Consider the following 18,607-nt stretch of genomic DNA (forward strand, 5'->3'; position numbering starts at 1 on the left):
ACTAAACTTCATTTTCACCCTTGACTATTGTATGACACGCACACATCAATGAAAAATAAACACATTTTTGCTATAAATTCAGTTAGTTTTAGTTAGTTTTGTGAACACTCATTCCAGTTTTAGTTAGCTTTCCTTTTTTTGTTTTTATTTTTATTTCCGTTAACGAAAATGTTTTTTCACTTCTAGTTTTCGTTATTTCGTTAGTTTTCGTTAACGATAATAACCTTGATTCAAACCTCTATTCTTCTTCCCAAATTAGCAATTGGGCAAGACACTTCACCCGTTGCCTGCTGGTGGTGGTCAGAGGGCCCGGTGGCGCCAGTGTCCGGCAACCTCTGTCAGTGCGCCCGAGGGTGGCTGTGGCTACAATGTAGCTTACAATCACCAGTGTGTGAATGTGTGCGTGAATGGGTGGATGACTGGATGTGTAAAGCGCTTTGGGGTCCTTAGGGACTAGAAAAGCGCTATACAGGCCATTTACCATTTACCTTAACCTCCTAGGACCTGGCGTCCACATATGTGGACATCACATTTTGGGACGTCTAGACCAAAATACTTAATTTTTCTCTACAAGGGCCTGATATCCACTTACGAGAACATTATACTGCCACTGTTCTATCAAAATTTGAAACAAATGTCCTCATATGTGGATCTCATTTTTCTCAAAAACAAAAATTAGGTAAAAAAAAAAAAATCTGGTAATTCTTTAGGTCCCAATCAACCCAAATAGCAAAGAAAAATTAAAAATGCATGCCATGAAAGAGTTCGGGTCTTAGGAGGTTAACATCAAAAAGACTGAAACGTTGAGTTCACTAACTATCACTTGGAACCCAAAAAAGCATCAACAAGGAAAGTCTGAGGTAAGGTCACTTAAGAATGATTAGTGTGCACAAAGAATGAACCTTGAGATGAAGGGAAAAAAGAAAACAGATAAATCTTGCCACATATATCCAGCACTTGCATACTGGAAAGTAACAAGGTTACACTTTCTACTTTCAAGGATGCTGTGAGTCATCAAAGAAAAAACTGGCTTTACTGTAGGCCCTGTCATCCAGTGTAGCTGTTTTTGTCAGCACCAGAATTTCTTTATTTGTCCTGTGAAAAATATATATACATGGTACTACCCTGATATCATAGTTGCAAGGGAAATGTACTCCAAGTAAACTGATGTATGATCACAGTACACGGGCAACACATCTTTTGTAGGAATAGGTGCCGTAAAAAGACACGTAGACTTGGCACAACTATATAGATAATCCTCTGAACATTCAGTCGCTTCGCTATACATTTTAAGACAGCTTCAAGTATAGAGCAATCATAGTTTTAGAGTAAGGTATGATTAGTCTATAACAACCAAACAGCTTAACATGATGGGATTATAGTGAACAACATGAGGGACCTATTAGGGAGATTTTAGAACACGGACATAATTCCTGGGGCTGGAAAGTGTGATAATGTGCAAAAAGCAATGCTGACAGACAGTCTAAGATAAGTGGAGCCCCACAGTAATGTTTCTGCAATAATGCATATCATGGGTATATGTCGCAGAGCAGAAATACAGGTTGACAGCTCGGTGGGTGGAAGAAGGAATCTAGAATTTGTTTGGTTAATGTACAGAACCAGTGGGAATAAATTACTACATGAATAAGGTAGTCATACTGAGTGAGCTGAGGACTGTATGTGTTGTAAATATATTGGCATTTCAGATTTACATATTGTAATACACTTTATTTAGAAAATGCCATAAACGGCATTTATAGTCTCTCCTTCATTTATTTCCTGTGATATTAGGTTAAAAAAATCACTTTTTTTCTTTTTGACTTAAATGCAAGGCCACCTGGGTTGGCTGGAAGACTGTTTACTTAGCCTGGCAGGGCGAAGGACACTGTCTCAGCTGAACTATGGACATGCACACACATACATGTACTGATACTGATAAGCACTCACTGACGCATCACCGTCCCTACCCCAGATCCAACGCCACCTCCAACGCTTACCTCCCCTCTGATGTGGACATCAGGTCAGCTGGAGGCGCAGTCGAAGATTTCAGCGGTCCCAGATCAGATGTACACACTGGAACTCTTTCCCATGTTGCTTGTCTGTGTTTATTGTGCTATGGTGTGTTGATATCTGTGCATTCCTGTATTATCCTTTTGTGTTGCACATTTAGATGTTTTTTTTCCTCGCTACCTAGCCTGACCTGTCTCCCCAATGTGATGTTTGTGTATTGTATGTACGGTCGGCAAGGTCTGTCATCTCGGTTGTGGGCGAAAGACCTGCAACTGACAAATAAAGGCTATCTCATCTCTCTCTCATCAAATGCGATGTAATGTAATAATAGCCATTTAATTAATGTGAAGTATTCACATCAGACTCAAAAAGGAAATGTTCCTCATATTACTGGTTAACTCAAAATTACTGGGTTTTCTGGTTATAGAGTAAGGTTTTCTTATTTCCATTATAGGGCTAAAGCACAAAAAAGCCTTTGTGTAAATGGCGAATTTATACTTAATGTTAAAGGTCTACAACCGGCAGTTGTACCACAATGAGCAAGTGGTAAGATACCTAACATAAAATTGCTTCCAGGTAATCATAGGTCTTTGAGCCAGAACCACCTGCAGGGTAATAGTCCATTCTCTTTTTCTTGGGAACAAGTTAATCTTATTCCAAGTTAATCATGTGTGGATCCCACTTGAAGAGCATATCAAAATTACATTGACCATGTGGTAATAGTTAGGTTAAACTGAAGATAATGTTTAATACCTGCAGTGGCGTTTAAAATAAGTAAATAATGATGTTTGAGGCCAGCTCGAAATATTTCCCCTGGAAGAGCATATGTCTCAAAATTGAGGGACGCGATTCATATTAGAAATTAAAGTGCTCATGCTGATAGTGGCTTTCGTGCTCGTGTTTATCAGATAGGATCTACAAGTTTACCTATCGTGGTCCCTCAGTCCTCCTGAGCTGCCCACTCCAGGCTTTGTTTTCTCTCTGTCTCCCTCTCCTTTCTCTATGCTTGTGTGTACATCCGTGTTCATGAGCGGGACTCATCATGGGTTCCTGCCTCTGGCTGAACACGCCTGCAGCAATCAACCACCTGTTCCAGATGATCTCATCAGCAGGCCAGTACTTAAGGTGGTGGCTGAGATTCATTCTTTGCTGGATTGTTGAACTATGCTGTTAGTAAAGCCCTGGCTCTTTAGTCTAGTGTGTTTCCCTTACAACTAATCTCATTGTTCTTTCCTTCGTTTTACAGACCTTCCCTGGATTTTTCCCTCCCTGGAGTGCTTGGAGAGACTACCTGAGCTGAATGAGAAAGGAGAGTTTGGATTGCTTGGATGGCCCTTTTGCCTGGATCCTTGGAGCCTCTGTTTCCCCCATCACAACCTGTATATATCACCCTGTTGTTTTCACTGTGAATAAATGCGCAAAACCTGACCTCTGAGTCCTGCCATTGAATCCATTCCGCCCAGTATTCTTATATTACCATTTTAACATTTGTTCTAGTAAGTAGTGCAGCCCAGGTACATGGGGGTAATAGCCTTAGTTTGAGTCATAAAAAATGTTTTGAACAACTTTAGCCCATTTAGCACCAGCACCACTTCTTGTGCCCATTCAATCAGAAGATATTGGAAATAGAAACTTTGACCTGCTAGAAATGTAGTGCAACATTTTCTGCACAGTTTGTCTTGAGCAAAATATCATCTGATTTGCGATCCAGACAAAAAAGATTTTAAAAAAATGCAATTTTTTTTTAATTAAAAAAAAATATGTGGAGCTCTGGTAACAGTGTATTTTATCTCCATTGTTAGCTTGTGAAAAGAGAACATAGTATTAGAACATTTACTAAAAAAAAAATACTGATAATTATGCTATCCTCGAAAGTCACCCACACAAGAAAACAATGAATGTTAAGTTAAATAATGAATTGTGAAAAATACAGTATGACATTGTTCTCACTCCATCTTGCTCAGCATGAGTAGATTTTCCATCTGCAGTATTAGCTTCCTGTCCATAGAGACCCTTACATAATGTATCTGATAAGCTCTGACTGTCCCTGACATCCTCTCACTGAGCTTTTCATATTGCATGAGCATTAAACCTTAGGCACACCAGCCAATTTGATATGTATACATATTCTGTCTCCAGTGGTTATACTCTGTAAGATTACCTTCTACTTTATGCCACCTGGATTGTTGATATCACAATAAAAGTCCTTTGGGGTATCGGGTTTATTCAATTTTGCCACCTAATTTCTTAAATCTGAGCTAGGATCCCTGTGGCTGTGTGGTAATACTCAGGCACTAGAACATTAAACTGTTTAGTTAAACTTGCTCTGCATGCCAAAGGGGTAATCCTATATTAGAGATGAGACCAAAAAAAATCCCACAGACTCTGGCAAATACAGAAACCCTTTAGACTGTGACAGCAACATAATCGCTTCAGTAACCATTGGCTTATTTGTCTGCCTGGCCCATTTTGATTTACTGTGTGACAACTACCTCAAGCAATAAGAAAGAACCAGTGAGTCCAATCTGTTAAAAAAATGGTGGGATGGGGGGTGTTGAGAAATGCTCCTCAGATATGCCCACTCTCTATTGTGTTAATGTCTCCTAAGCAAAAAAGAAAGCAATAGCTGATATGTCTTTTGTTGACAGTTGCTCTGACATTAATACCGTTTTTGTACCTTTTCCATTATACAGAGTGTCCAAGAGAAAGGCATCTTTGTAAACTGGGATTATGGGCATCTGTTTGCACTTTGCAAACAGTGGCTGTTCATGAATTCAGAGCACTAACTCATCCGCTGTTTGTACTGTATACTCCAAGTGTGACCTTCGCAGTGCACAACAGCCTTTACTGTGAACTCCCACTCTGTCTTAACTCTGTAACAACAGGGGAGTAAACCTCGCATTTGTATCCAGCATCCTCTGACTGCTCTTAATGAAATGATGCTACTTCTCTAGAAAGAAGTGTGGGTTTTTTAAAGTGTTAATTGTTTTTTTTTAATCAAATTAGGAATTAGCATAATATAATTCATGAAAAATAGAACTTTACTGACCCCACAGGAGAAATAACAATAAAATAGAAAATTTGAATTTAAAGTTTGTAAAACAGTAAGCAGCTATTTCCCAGTGCTGAAATATATTCTAGAACAAAAGCAGTATAGTTAAATGATAGCTTTTATGGAATTTAAAGAATATTTTTATTGCAAAACACCTGTGTGTTTCTCATATGGTAGGCAAAGTGTGAAATAACACATATGTCTAATATTCATTTGACATAGAATTTCCACTGTTACTGTTAAAAGTTCCCGTTTTGATTAGATGAGACTGTTATACAAACTGAGACCGTTGGGAAGCAGATCCAAAAAAGAAACAAGGGTAGAGAAATGTGCACATTAGTGTGTTGTGCTGAAGATGATTGCACCACACAGTGGATGGTAAACTTCATTCGTCAAGTATTTCAGCATTTTCTGAATCCACTGCTGAGAATCCTCAACCCTGCAGACAAGCAGAGGAAGAGTAACAATAAAAGAAAATTGGTCAAAACTTAACAGGGTTTCAGTGAAGAGCTATATTCAGTCAATACACTCAATAAATGCTTTGGCCTGTTAAAGCTGGTATAGCTGAAAGGCTTAAATCAGCTAGACCAAACAACAAATAAATGTTTCACTTACTCCAGGTTTAAACAAGTGGGTTGGTAAAATGAGCTGTCATTGAACATGTTGGTACTTGTAACTGTATGGCTGTGACTTTTGCACAGCCATACAGTTTAAAAAAAAATGCAAACATGCTAATAGCACTAAAAGAATGAATGAAACAATGCGTCGACTTTTCTCCTCTTTTTAATGAGCTGTGCTTTTGGAACACCAACTGGATCACTAATTGTGTCTAAGGATGGATGCTTCTGCACACTTGCACCAGATGCACAATGCATCAAAGCCTGATGGGTGGTTTAAGTGGAGCCCTCATTTTTACTGTTTGAACAACATTGAATAAATGTTGAAGTCACTGAGCCACCTTCGAGTATAGAGAATGTGGAGCAACATTCCTTTCTTGCTGAGATGTGTGTAAAGTGAATAGACAAAGAAAAATTTTACACAGCTGCATTTTCAGCAAAAAGTGCTTTTCGAAGTAATATGCATGGCCATATCCTGAATTACAGGAAAATCAAAAGCACTCGCCGCCTGTGAGCAAAAACAACACCATAAAAAAACCCACCCTTTCCTATTGGTCAAAAAATGTACCATGTCGACCAATCAAAAAATGGTATGGCAACATGGCATTTAGTTGTTTAGGAAGGGGGAAGTTTTAGGAGTGATGGTGGTGTTTTGAGATGTGAGAGATTTTCGACGTTTAGCGCAAATCTTGTGTAGTTAGTGTGTAGTGTAGTTTTGTTGTGTGTGTCAGAACAATAAGGCGACTGCTGAATGTTACAGGTGTTACAGGAGTGATACATCTCCTGTTGTCAGGCCTGCAGGTATCAGGCTGTTGTTCTCCTTTATCTCATAGTGGACAGAAATTATTTTTGGAGTGGCACAAATAATTTGTGACATCAAATTTGATGCAGAACAGCTGATTGTTCTGTAAATAGTTGTTTGAGATGTTTATTTAAAGAAACACCTTGGCTGCATTTTTAGGTAAACAGCTGCAAAAAAAACTTTGTTGTTTGCAAAACTCAGTTACTTTTTTGAAGAAGTAACTATATAATTAATTGCCCAACATTGGTCATTATATACTGTATTTTGCAGACAGAGAGTTACAGGACTCTCTCCCAGACCACAGACTCCTAATACAAGTCAGAGCTTTATAGAAAAAAAAGAAAAAAAAAGAAAGTTTTGTTTTCAAAATTGGAGTTAAAGTTATTTTTACTTCCAATAGTGTTAACATACTACACAGGTCATGAACAAGGTTTTTTTTTTTTCATTTTCATTGTAAGTGGGCTAAAGCCGTTAATTAAAAGTAGTCTAACATAAATGTAAATGCTGTAATTTGATTATTTTTAATAAACCATGTAACTTGGATGGATTTGATGCTGGCTTGACCACAGTGCACACGTCTACTGTTGCTCACAGTGGTCCAAGGGATCGCTCAGGGAGTTTGTGTGTTCGCTCACACACATGAAAAAGGAACATTGCTGGCAGGGCAGGTACCACCCAATTGGCTTGTGTAAGCTTAGGGGCCATGAATCACTCCCCACACGAGTCGCTATAAGGTGGTGTGTCTTACAGAAAAATAAGCAAACAAACTAAAACTAAAAGCCTCATTGCACGTGGATCCTTATCATCAGTATGTTTTAAAACACACTGATACTTTTGGAGTCATTATAAAAAAAAATACAAAATCCTCATTACTTTTATTTGAAAGAAGTAAATTATTTTACCTAATTATTGGCTGGAGAAAGTAATTTGTTACACTACTCATTGCATCACTTTAAAGTTACTACCTTATATGCCATGAGATGCATTGTCATTACCACTTAACAACATAAACCCAAGGCTGCTGTCCTAAACACTGACACATATCCCTTTTCTAATGAGGATGAACACAAGTTCTTTCTCCTAGTGTTCAAATTTTAACACAAAGCCGACAGCAAAGCTGAAAACCAGCCCAAAAGGCACTTCAGCAACGCTAGAGCAGTCATACTAGAAACACATACAAGGAAGAAATAGACTGCAGTGCCACGAGCCCGACTACTTGTAGCATCTCAGCTTTTGTTACCTGTTGAAAGCCAAGCTTTGGTTGCTTGGTTGGGTTTGGCACGCACTCACTTGGTATGCTAATGTTGGCATGTTGTCCGTGCAGAGTCAGTGTGTTAGCAGTAGTTGTTTTTGATTTGAGTGTGTATGCACTTCACCATCATGTATTTGTGCCTTTGTGGAAAAAATAAAGCAATAAATAATTAAAACTAATGTCCACAGCTCCACTTCTCCTCGTCCATTTTCCTCCGTCAGCTGAGTGTAATGCAAGTTCAAAGGTTTGAAAAAGCTACGTTTAACTTTTTAATCCCCCCATCACTCAGACAACTGAAACAACTTTGTAATAGAAGTCACCACATAATCATCACTGAAATGTGAATTTAGCGTCATAATGCCTTGTCCATGCACTATGTTTATACATGTTTATCTATTTATCTACATATATATAGAGGGTGGGCCATTTATATGGATACACCGTAATAAAATGGGAATGGTTGGTGATATTAAAGTCCTGTTTGTGGCACATTAGTATATGTGAGGGGGCAAACTCCTCAAGATGGGTGGTGACCATGGTGGCCATTTAGAAGTCGGCCATCTTGGATACAACTTTTGTTTTTTTATTAGGAAGAGGGTCATGTGACACATCAAACTTATTGGTAATGTCACAAGAAAAACAATGGTGTGCTTGGTTTCAACGTAACTTTATTATTTCATGAGTTATTTATAAGTTTGTCTTTGTTCACAGCCATTGACATGTTGAAGAGGTTAACACGTGAGGAGCGGATCGAAATTGTGTTGATATCTGGTGAACGCAGTAACCGGGTCATTGCAGCAGATTTCAATGCAAGACACCCTACGAGACCACCCATCTCCCATGCTACAGTTAGCAAACTGCTTGCTAAGTTTCGTGAAACTGGTTCAGTGTTGGATTTGCCAAAATATGGATGCAAGAAAACTGTCACTAATGAAGAATGTGTGTACTAATGTGCCACAAACAGGACTTTGATATCACCAACCATTCCCATCTTATTACAGTGTATCCATATAAATGGCCCACCCTGTATATATATACCTCTCTGCGTTTAATCATCCTCCCTTAACCCCAACTAGTCACGAATTACAGCATCACAGAAAAAGTAATTACAGTAACCCACTTTTTTCCTTGCTATGAAAAGTCTAAATTAGATATACATGTAAATTGTAAACTCTAATCCAAACTTTCTGCCCTAAATATTATTGGTGTTGTAGCTAAAATAATTTTCGGACAGTTTATTGGATTTTACATGTATGTATTTGTATTTTGTTTTGTATTTACAGATTCAAAGGTATATTTGATCTTAACTATAGCAGCCAAATGACACAGTCACTGCATTTCTCTGCCTCTTCAGTACAGTTCAAAAACTTCTACTCCCTGACCACTGGCAGTCTCACCTCCTCCTGAAAGTTAGTTAGGAAATGTGCTGAGTGTGCAGCTGCACTGCCAGGAAGCCCTGCTTTCTCTGGAAAATTACACATTTTAAACATTATTACAGAAATACCATTATGGTTAGAACAAAATATCGAAGGAGCAGTTTATTGTATCACTTTGTTTTGCGATGCAGTTATTAATGCACTGGGGCCAAATGTCTGTCTTACCTGTTACTACTTCAGGACTTCTTTTGCTTCTTAAATATTTTGGAGTTTTTAAAAAAAAACTAAAGTTAACTAACGTGCAGTGATTAAGAAGAAACTGGGAAAATGGTCCACAGCAGGGGAACACAAATCAGAAAGCTAATTAAATGAATTATTTAGATTTAACAATAATTATACACACAGAGGGAGTCAGAGTGTGAGACTACTGGGATTTTGCCTTTTTAGAGGTATTTTGTTTTTCTTATTCCGTCACAAAGAGTCACAAGCTGTGAGATACTCTACGATTCTCAGCCCTAAATAACAGTAGCCTAACTTTAGTTATGAACAAGGCTGACTGTGTTTTTTGCACAGTTTATTGCCTAAAAAGCAATAAATAAATAATTTTTTTACATTTTGCTCATTCTGTTTTAACATATTGGACATGTTTTTGATCATTATTTTGTATTACTACTGTTTAAATACAATGGGTTTTTTTTTTCTATTCGGCATTTGAAAAAGAAATGAATTCTCTGTGGTCCAACCAACTGCTGTGACAGTGTTGGATTGCAGGGTCTTTCTCTGAGGAGTGAGGGGTATAAAAATAGAAACTGTCATTGCTGGTTATGTGAATGTCCACTCTATAAAATAGACAGCCTAAAAGCTGCCAAGCTTCTTGCCAAGCCAACCCTCCTCTCCTCTTTTTATCAAGAGAGGGAGTGCATTTTGAATAAATATCATACCTGCCACCACTCACATTGATTTTCTATACCTCTGGAAAACCAAGAATCTTAACTGCACCGTGTAAGTGGCTGTCAAACTTGATGCCTTGTACAAAAGTCCATTACTCTGTTACACTCCTTTCGTGCAAGACAGGAAATCATGCTTGATGAGCTTATGTCATATCTTCTTCTCTTTTTTTTTAAATATTTCATTCTGAACTAGGGCCATCAAAACCACAGCTGACATGCCGTAACTCTGTAAAAACAACCCACAGTAACTAAATCAGAGATACCACATCTACTTTATATATAGAGAGAAACCCATGGCAGGACAGTTATGATTTCCTCTTGCATCCTTTAGCACTGTCTTGGGAACAGTAATATTTTATAAAACATGGCTGCCATATTTACCATAATACAATGAAAATGTGTTTTAATAGCCTCCATCTGTCATGCTGAAGACTAGAGCAGTAAAAGGTGCAGCACATCTCTCCCCCCAGGGAGAAAGTGATGCAGGACAGAGATGGAGAGGGAGATAATGAAGAAGCGTAAGAGTGAGAACAACTCAGAAACATGTGAATGAGAGTCACAGAAAACTGAACAAAAACAAAACAAAAAAACGCTTGGGAACTTGGATGGTTGGAAATATGGTTAATATTAAAAACAATGGATCAAAAATAAAAAATTGCTTAGCTATCCTGTGAATCATGTGATTCAGGTGATGCAAGCGTTGCCTCGGAGGTGTCACACCAATCGACAGAGACGGTGAAGAGGAGATGTTGTTGCTTTTGATACTGAAAGAAAAAAATTCAAGTCATAGTTTGGCCCCTCCGGTGAAATGCAGGCAGGTTAGAGCCACATTCAACACATTATTTACCTCTGAAATGCTCTCTGGCTGGCTTCCAGATTCAACAGGGATGCAAAAAGGAGAAAACCTGGACCCGAATGCTAACATTCTCATTTTGTTTGAATAGTCAGAGAAATGTTGGCATAAAAGTGACTAGATACACTGCGAGACATAAAAAGAAATTTTATCTTCTCTACAGAGGTCCCACTGAGGTAGTAGCAAAGAGTTATAGCAACAGATATATGAATTGAAGGTCGCTCTTCAAAGGCCTAAACAGACTTGGAAAATAAAACACTGCAGGACAGAAGGTTGTGCAGAAACATGTAAAACTGGCAAGTTTATGCATAGCACCATAAATAAATAGTGGGGATAGGAACGTTGGCCTGAGACATTATATAAATGCATTTGGAGAAAATTGGCTATAAAACTCTGCAAGTTGCACTTCACCTATTATGATTTTACAGACTGCCAAAAAAAACATAAATGCCATTGTCAAAGGGACATAAAGCAATCCAAAGCACACGGAGATGCTACTTTTACAAGCAGCAATCACATTTTTATTTTTCAGTACCTTTATACAAGTAGATGGACAAAGAGAGATATACTCTGGGAGATTATTACTATTCAATACAGGCCATTTATCATGCCATTAAACAGACCTCTCTCCTTTGGGACAAGTTAAATAATGTACAGTTATCAAAATTGTATTAGTCTTTTGCATGATTAAAACGTTGTAAATAAAACATAAGTATAAGCAGCCAGGAGAGGACTGTAAAAGACAGTCCTACTTTAAACGAGACATTGAGGGAATTTAGTTCAGCTCTAAGTTTCTGAACTCAAAAACAATATCCACTATTAAAATATTGATTTTTTTTCCTGTTTATTTGAAGCTGACATTGCCAGAGGAGACAGTTACATCTGACATCATGATGTGACCTAGCCTATCTCTTTAGGGCTGTGCATTAGATGTTGACAGGCATCAGCTCCGAGCGTTGATGGAGGGTGATAATAAGACCCGAGGCAGCCCTGTGCGGGCCTTATCCATGCATTCTTCGTATGCAAATCAGTAGCTACTGCCTCCTTTGTTAAGCAAGGTTTGTACAGTGTGCTCTTCTTCCTTTATCATTCGTACTGCCAAGCCTGCGGAAATGAAAAGCAATGCAAATATGCCAGGCTTTTAGGAGTCGGCAGATAAAGCAGGGAGACCTTCAAACTGCAAAGCTTCATCCGCTTCAGTTTAGCCTTGACCGAGGCATGCAAATTATACCTGAGACGTAGGGAGAGTGACGCCGCAAGCTGCACAGGCGCAAAGCTGGGGCTTGAGATAGGCAAATCTCTCCTGGAGCAGGGTTAATTGGCAGAAAATATCTATAGAAAGGTTTAGAAAAGGGGGTTTGTGAAGTCCCACCAGAAAAAGCACACTTATTTATGCCTTATACTGTTTGGGGTTTGACAGTGGAATGCTGGCACAGCATTTTGGCCTCTCATTTCGCTTCTAGGCAAGCATGTGCTCCATTGTTGACCTTGGTACAAGAAGCAATTGAGCACTGCTTTATCAGATCAGTGTTACATTCTCAGTTCTTACTGGAGTTTTATGGACTTTTCCAAGAGCTCCCTGTTGTGGTGTCATCCTTATTGTGCTGCCGGATGCATGTTTGCGTATTGGATGCTCCCACGATAACATCTATGAGCCAAAAAGTTTGGGTAAATGAGAGCTTGCGGCAAAACTGAAAGGAGTACAAGTAAACAAAACCTAGATTGTGCACATACCCAATAAATGAAGAGGCATATTAATGCCAGAGAATGCATTATTTTCTGATTTAGAGCTGACTTTTATGTTTATCTAACTGAATCAGTGACTTTGGAAGTTATTACTGTTTTAAATTAAAAAAAATAAAATTAGTTCATGTTCATTTGCATAGTGTATTTAAAAACAGGGTGGTAAGCTACAAAATAAATAGCAATGCAGAAAAACAGGTTAAAATAAAAAGTGTAAACAAGAAGTTGATACAAACTGTAAAATCAATGCATACATAAAATAAACATGATACAACACAAAAGCAAGACACAACACTAAACCTGCACAATCAATATGGAAATATGGTCCAGCATAATTTTGCACCAGCTACAAATGTGAAAATGTGTGGATTGAGCAATAAGAGCAGTGTATTACAGCAATCAAATATTAAGAAGGTTAGTGCAGTGGTAACAATCGTTTCGCTTCTCAGATTACTCAGGTACTGCAAATCCCTACTCTCTTCTTTTTTCTTTCAGGGTTGTGCCCTAAGATTTTGTTACAGTGTGCATTGATGCTTGCATGTAGGTATGTATGCATGAGCGTGTGCTTGAATGTGCATACTTGGGATTACTTTTTGCACTTTTTGTCTGTAATATGTGAATTTTATCCAGACTGTGCAACCTGTGTCAATTAAAAAGTAAAAAAAAAATTATGTCATTATTGGATAGATATTGGATGGATATTCTCATTATTTCCTCTTCAGCCTCAGCTGATGGGCACAAGGTTACAGTAGGTTTATACCTCAGCTGGTTGTTATCAGTTTAGACATGTAATCTAAATCTGCTGCATACAGCTGAACCACAGTTTGACCTCTCTTTGTTTAGTCCATCATTTATGGTTTATTTAAGAGCTGACCTTTCGTGGTAATTTCCTGTAGGCTGCTGTGGAAGCTCAACTCATTGGCGCACAGCCCCATTACCCCCACCCTCTGAACCTTTATCTGACATTGTCAGCACTAAAGGGAGCCTTCATGTGGCCTGACTGCTCCATGTGAAAGCAGCAGGAAGAGGAGACTATTAATATAACTGTGGCCAAAGGACACCTGTGTACACTGACCTGAGAATTACTCATGAGGAAAAAGCATGGCTGGATTTCCTACTACAAAGTATTCTATATTTGTAAAGACTTCATTGGCACATTTTAAATGAGAATAAAAAAAGACATTGAGGGAAGACAGGCAGAGGCAATAGAGGGAGGAGGGGTGGAAGAGGATGGATGAGGAATGGTAGGAGTTCCCCAGTGTGTTTTTGAGTGTGCCGGTAACAATCCTGCCCGTCTCCCTGAAGTGCAGTGTGCCATGCAACGACATAAGCCGCTGGCACTTTACCTACGATGAAGGTGAAGAGGCATAAAGGATGTGACAAAACAAGTCTCAGTGGCGATAATTTAACTTCGAAGTTCTACTCAAAGACTGCACTTATAGAAACTACATCTCTGTAAAGAGCCTATGATTGACAAAAGCTGTCAATCTAGGGAAATACAGGCTTTGAACATTTTGTCCCCTACTGACTATTAAAGGATATAATCAATGCTTTTCTTCTTCTTCTTTTAAATTAAATCCACTTGTAAAATTGATGCCGTCTTTAGTTTTAAGCCAACAATGCTCTTGGGAAATAACAAGAAAAAAGTCCTGGACTAAGTAGCCTGTGATGTGATGTCTTGGGGGTAGTGGGAAACCACTGAGCACAAAATTAAAAATTACATCAGCTTTTGTTTTCCTCAGTCTCAGTAGTCCCCAAAAAGTTCTGTTTTTGTTGTTGTTTCTTTTTTTTAAAAGCCCGGCTTCCAACAGATTAAGCCTGTTATAATCTAAGTAACCAAACACAAAATAAAGTGAGGTAATTACCCAAATGATGGTATCAAACAAATAGAAGATATTCTGCTGCTAAATCTCAGAAAAGTAGCAACATTTTAATGACAAAGCAATATAGTAAACTTTTGACAGCATCCACTGCCCCGTTATTATTAATCAGTCATGTAAATAAATAAAAATCAAGCTTAAACTCATCTTCAATAAAATGCTTTAATTTAGTATATGCACATTAGACAATATTTAGACATGTAACATCGAAGTATTGCAGCAAAAGGAAACAAGCATTTTTTCCTGTATGCTTGTGGCCATTCAAGTGCAATATTATTACTTGAAGTATAATTCTTCTTCATCGCTTTTCTAACCTTATTGACGTTACATTTCTATCAGCTACGATAATATTCTACTCGCCAAAGTAACGAGTCACTGAGATCTGGGAACTATGTGACAATGACGCCTGTAAATAAGCCAACAAACCTAAGAGGAGGAACTTAGGGTGAATGCATCTTTTATGACGGTAATAATGCTTCACTGCACAGGAAAATTATGCGTACAGCGACATCAAAGTAGGCGATGGGTGTTTACAACAGAGGCTTCTTACTTTCAGTACTGTCACAATGTTGTCAAATCTCAGCATCTTTACGTTGTGAGTAAATGTCATCATAGCTCAAAGAAATAATTGTCAAATCTACTTATATAGATCACCACAGGAAGAAAACAATGTGTAAACTGCCTCTTATTTCAAAACATCAGTAGAGTTGCAGTCCTTTATATAAAATGAAATAGGTTTAGTACAGTAGGACTTCTAATTAGTAACACATTATGTTCATTCTTGAGTATTAACATTCAGTGCATGGATAATACCTGCAGGCCAATACTGTAAGCAAATGAAATGCCAAGGTTGATATGTGATATGAAACTTTTATTGCAGAAATTACATTTATGCTCTGTTTAAATAAGTTAAGTGCCATAGTAACCAAATGCAACCAAATACTCCTGGTTTGATTCCAGCCATGTTTGCTGTCTCTTCCCTCTCCAGTCGAGGCAAAAAAAATAACCCTAAAAATGGCTGAATGAACAATCTCAACAGTTACTGTGAGTTTTGTGCCTTCAGCAGCGTTGAATTTCACATGAATTAAAATATACATTTCTGATGTGACATTTAGATTTACATTTAGATGACAGCATCCAAGGACAGTTTACATCATTTTATTTTATTTTATCTTTTTCCTGAATGATTCCGGCTGACAGCGGGATGTTTAAAACGTTTTTTGAATCTCACTTGTGAGGAGCAGAAGAAAAGAGAGAATAAACCTCGGTGTGCCTCAGGGAAATACAAAACATGAACTTCATGCTTCTGCGATAAAGGGATAAGATGAGAATCCACGTGTGGTGGAAAAGCTAAGTAGAATAGAGGTGGAGAAAAATGATATACCATAACCTTAACCATCGCTAGGCTTATTGAAAATCAACAAAACTCAGTTCGTAGTTGGATACTTGTGTGGCCTCCGCCTACTGTGCCTGCACACCGTGAAAAATGTGCATTGTAAAATACGTACCTCTTGATTTGGGTTCCTCTATGAAAGCCCGTGTTTACAAGTCTGCCAACACGTGTTCAACTTTAAGACGTCTTAAAGGAAAACCTTTCAAATACTTCACACAGTACCACTGAACACTTCTCATACTGTTGGGTGCTCACAAGTTTAAAAATATGTATGGACTCTAAGGACACTGCATTACATATACTTTGTTATCCCTTTGTATTTTTTTTTAATTATTTAAAAAAAAGTTTTATATATTTTTTTGGTTAAACACCGATTCTGTAAATCAACTAATCTCGAGACATGATAACCACAGAAAAACTGTGAGGTTTCTATACATAAGGAATGACAGGTTGTTTAAGGACGTCTTCATATCCTGATTATAAAATATTATGGACAAAATGTTTGACTAAAATTCCAAATATTTACAAAACATTAGCAAAACAGAAGGAAAACAAGAAAAAGTCTCCATTACTTAAAGTCCTGGGTGATATCACTGGTAATATACATCATCACGACCATCTGTTAATTGTATTGTAACTGTATTAGAACATATTTAGTCAGAATCTTCTTCTGTTACTGAAATTAATGGTCCTGTAAACATGAGCATTTGTATTTGTACACAGCTGACAGCAGTTTAGATGGCTGCAGCGCTTTCATTTCATCATTCGTTTGAGTCCAACTTTGAATATTTGAATGGGGCTTCCCACTGATGTGAGCCGAGTATTCACAAACCAGGGTGCACATTTGTTTAATTATGCTGATAGATGCCAGTGACTAATGAAACACATATCTGGCATTTATAATATTGCGGGAAGATAATACGCTGCTCTGGCACTGAAAAGTTTCATTTGATCAAATAAAACTGTAATAATTAGATCATTCTGCAGTGTGATTATAGATTCTGTAATGTAGAGTATCACCATCTGTGACTCTCATCAGATAGTTTTCCAAATCACGTTTTTTCTTCTTCTTTTTTTAAACACTGTACTAAGATGACTCTTCTTAATATAGGCAAAGTATGCTTTAAGAACCAAGAGTAATTTTTGCAATACCTGCAAAAAAATAAGAAAAATGACATTCTTTTTTTTTTTTTCCCAGAGAGCACCGATTCAGCTTTGAGACACAATGCAAGGTATCGTACATTCACATTGCATGGGATGAGAAAAAAGCTGGCAAAGCTTATAAAGTGATGCTAATGTGCTTTGTGATGCGATAGTAGTCCCCAGCTTTCAGCTCTAAACAGATGGGATCTCTCCCACAGGATCAGATAAAAGACGTCCATTTCCAACTCTGCAGAGCATGGCAGATTCCACAAAGGCTGCCTCTCAAACGCGTCGTGTCCATGGGCGCTCACACAGAAATCCTTTGCACCGAGTAGATGTGGCACGGCACACGTAGCAATGATGAGGTTAAATTGTGGCGCATCAATCTTAACTAAGGCAGGGAGCTGTTCAAAACAATCCCACAGCACACACCTAATCTGTAGTGGCCTGTGCCTCTGCTGCAAAGATCATGATGCGCCATCCTAAACATTCAAAGGATGGGCTGACTTATAAGCAGCATTAACTCATTAGCGTGCTTATTTCACAGGTTTGAACATAACATGCCATGCTCTGGGACAGAGGCACCGCCTTCTCATCATATACTCAAATGTACAGAATTTATGGAGTAGGTGATTCAAGCCTAAGCTATGGAGAATTCTATGAATACACATAAGTTTGTCACATCACACTGTCAGTGGGAGCTGCCATACCATAAGAATATTCTCTAAACCCTCCCCACTTGTCCTAGTACCTGCTGCTGCTCCCTCCTTCAGTCTGCGAAAACCTTTTCCTCCAGAGATAACTGCAGCAGAAATCACCCTGTCCCTGCGGCCCCCATCCCTTTCACAAGTGCGTCCCCGGACCCACATTTCTGGGTCATCGCTGAGCTCGTAGATAGATCCGTCTTCCACGCTGTGCTCTAAAGACTCCAGCGAGGAGTCTGACGCCTCGTCGCCCAGCGCCGTTAACGGCCGTCCGGGCAGTCCCGACGTGGAGCGCAGCTTATACTGCAGCAGAACGCCACGCCCTTTGCCTCTCCCCTCTCCCTGGTAGGAGCTGGAAGGTTGCAGGGATTCCTGAGAGGAGTTGTCGCTGCGATCCTCAACTCCACATGCAGAGTCTGGGCTATCCCCAACAGAATCCCTCTTTAGAAGTTCAGGAGACAGAGAACTTGTGGTGGCCGCCAAAAAGTCCACAGGCCCACAGTGGGCATTTAGTGAGATCATTCCCTTTCCTGAAGAAGGCAGAAGACAAAATATTCAAATGGCATTCTGCTATAAACAGGGCCGGGGTCAAGACGTCATGAGTTGCATCAATTAAATGTGAGAATAATGCAAGTTCCAATTTCAAATGTATGAACTTTAAATGATCTGAACCCAGCCTTGGATCATATGTCATCAGCTGTTAACTGTGTCTATTTATCATAATCCTACCAATATAGCAGCAATAACGGCAGCTATAGTTTGTGGCATATTTACATATTATTCAATAAACTAGCCTGGAATAAGATGTCTGTGAAGTAGGGGTACTGCAAGT

The 18,607-nt window shown here is 38.6% G+C and overlaps 1 protein-coding gene across 4 annotated transcripts in view; it reads right to left on the reverse strand.

Moving 5' to 3' along the window:
- Positions 1–483: 483 nt before the first annotated feature.
- arhgef10la (Rho guanine nucleotide exchange factor (GEF) 10-like a) overlaps positions 484–18,607 on the reverse strand; it is a 130,542-nt gene continuing 112,418 nt past the window's right edge. For all 4 annotated transcript variants that reach the window (XM_085160896.1, XM_085160897.1, XM_085160895.1 and 1 more), the window contains one exon: positions 484–18,305. In XM_085160896.1, coding sequence (XP_085017022.1) covers positions 17,755–18,305 — 551 coding nt within the window. In that variant the 3' untranslated portion in view covers positions 484–17,754. The remainder of the gene's footprint in view (positions 18,306–18,607) is intronic.

The sequence above is a fragment of the Neolamprologus multifasciatus genome, chromosome 5 (genome assembly GCF_963576455.1).
Source record: "Neolamprologus multifasciatus chromosome 5, fNeoMul1.2, whole genome shotgun sequence".
Lineage (NCBI taxonomy): Eukaryota > Metazoa > Chordata > Actinopteri > Cichliformes > Cichlidae > Neolamprologus > Neolamprologus multifasciatus.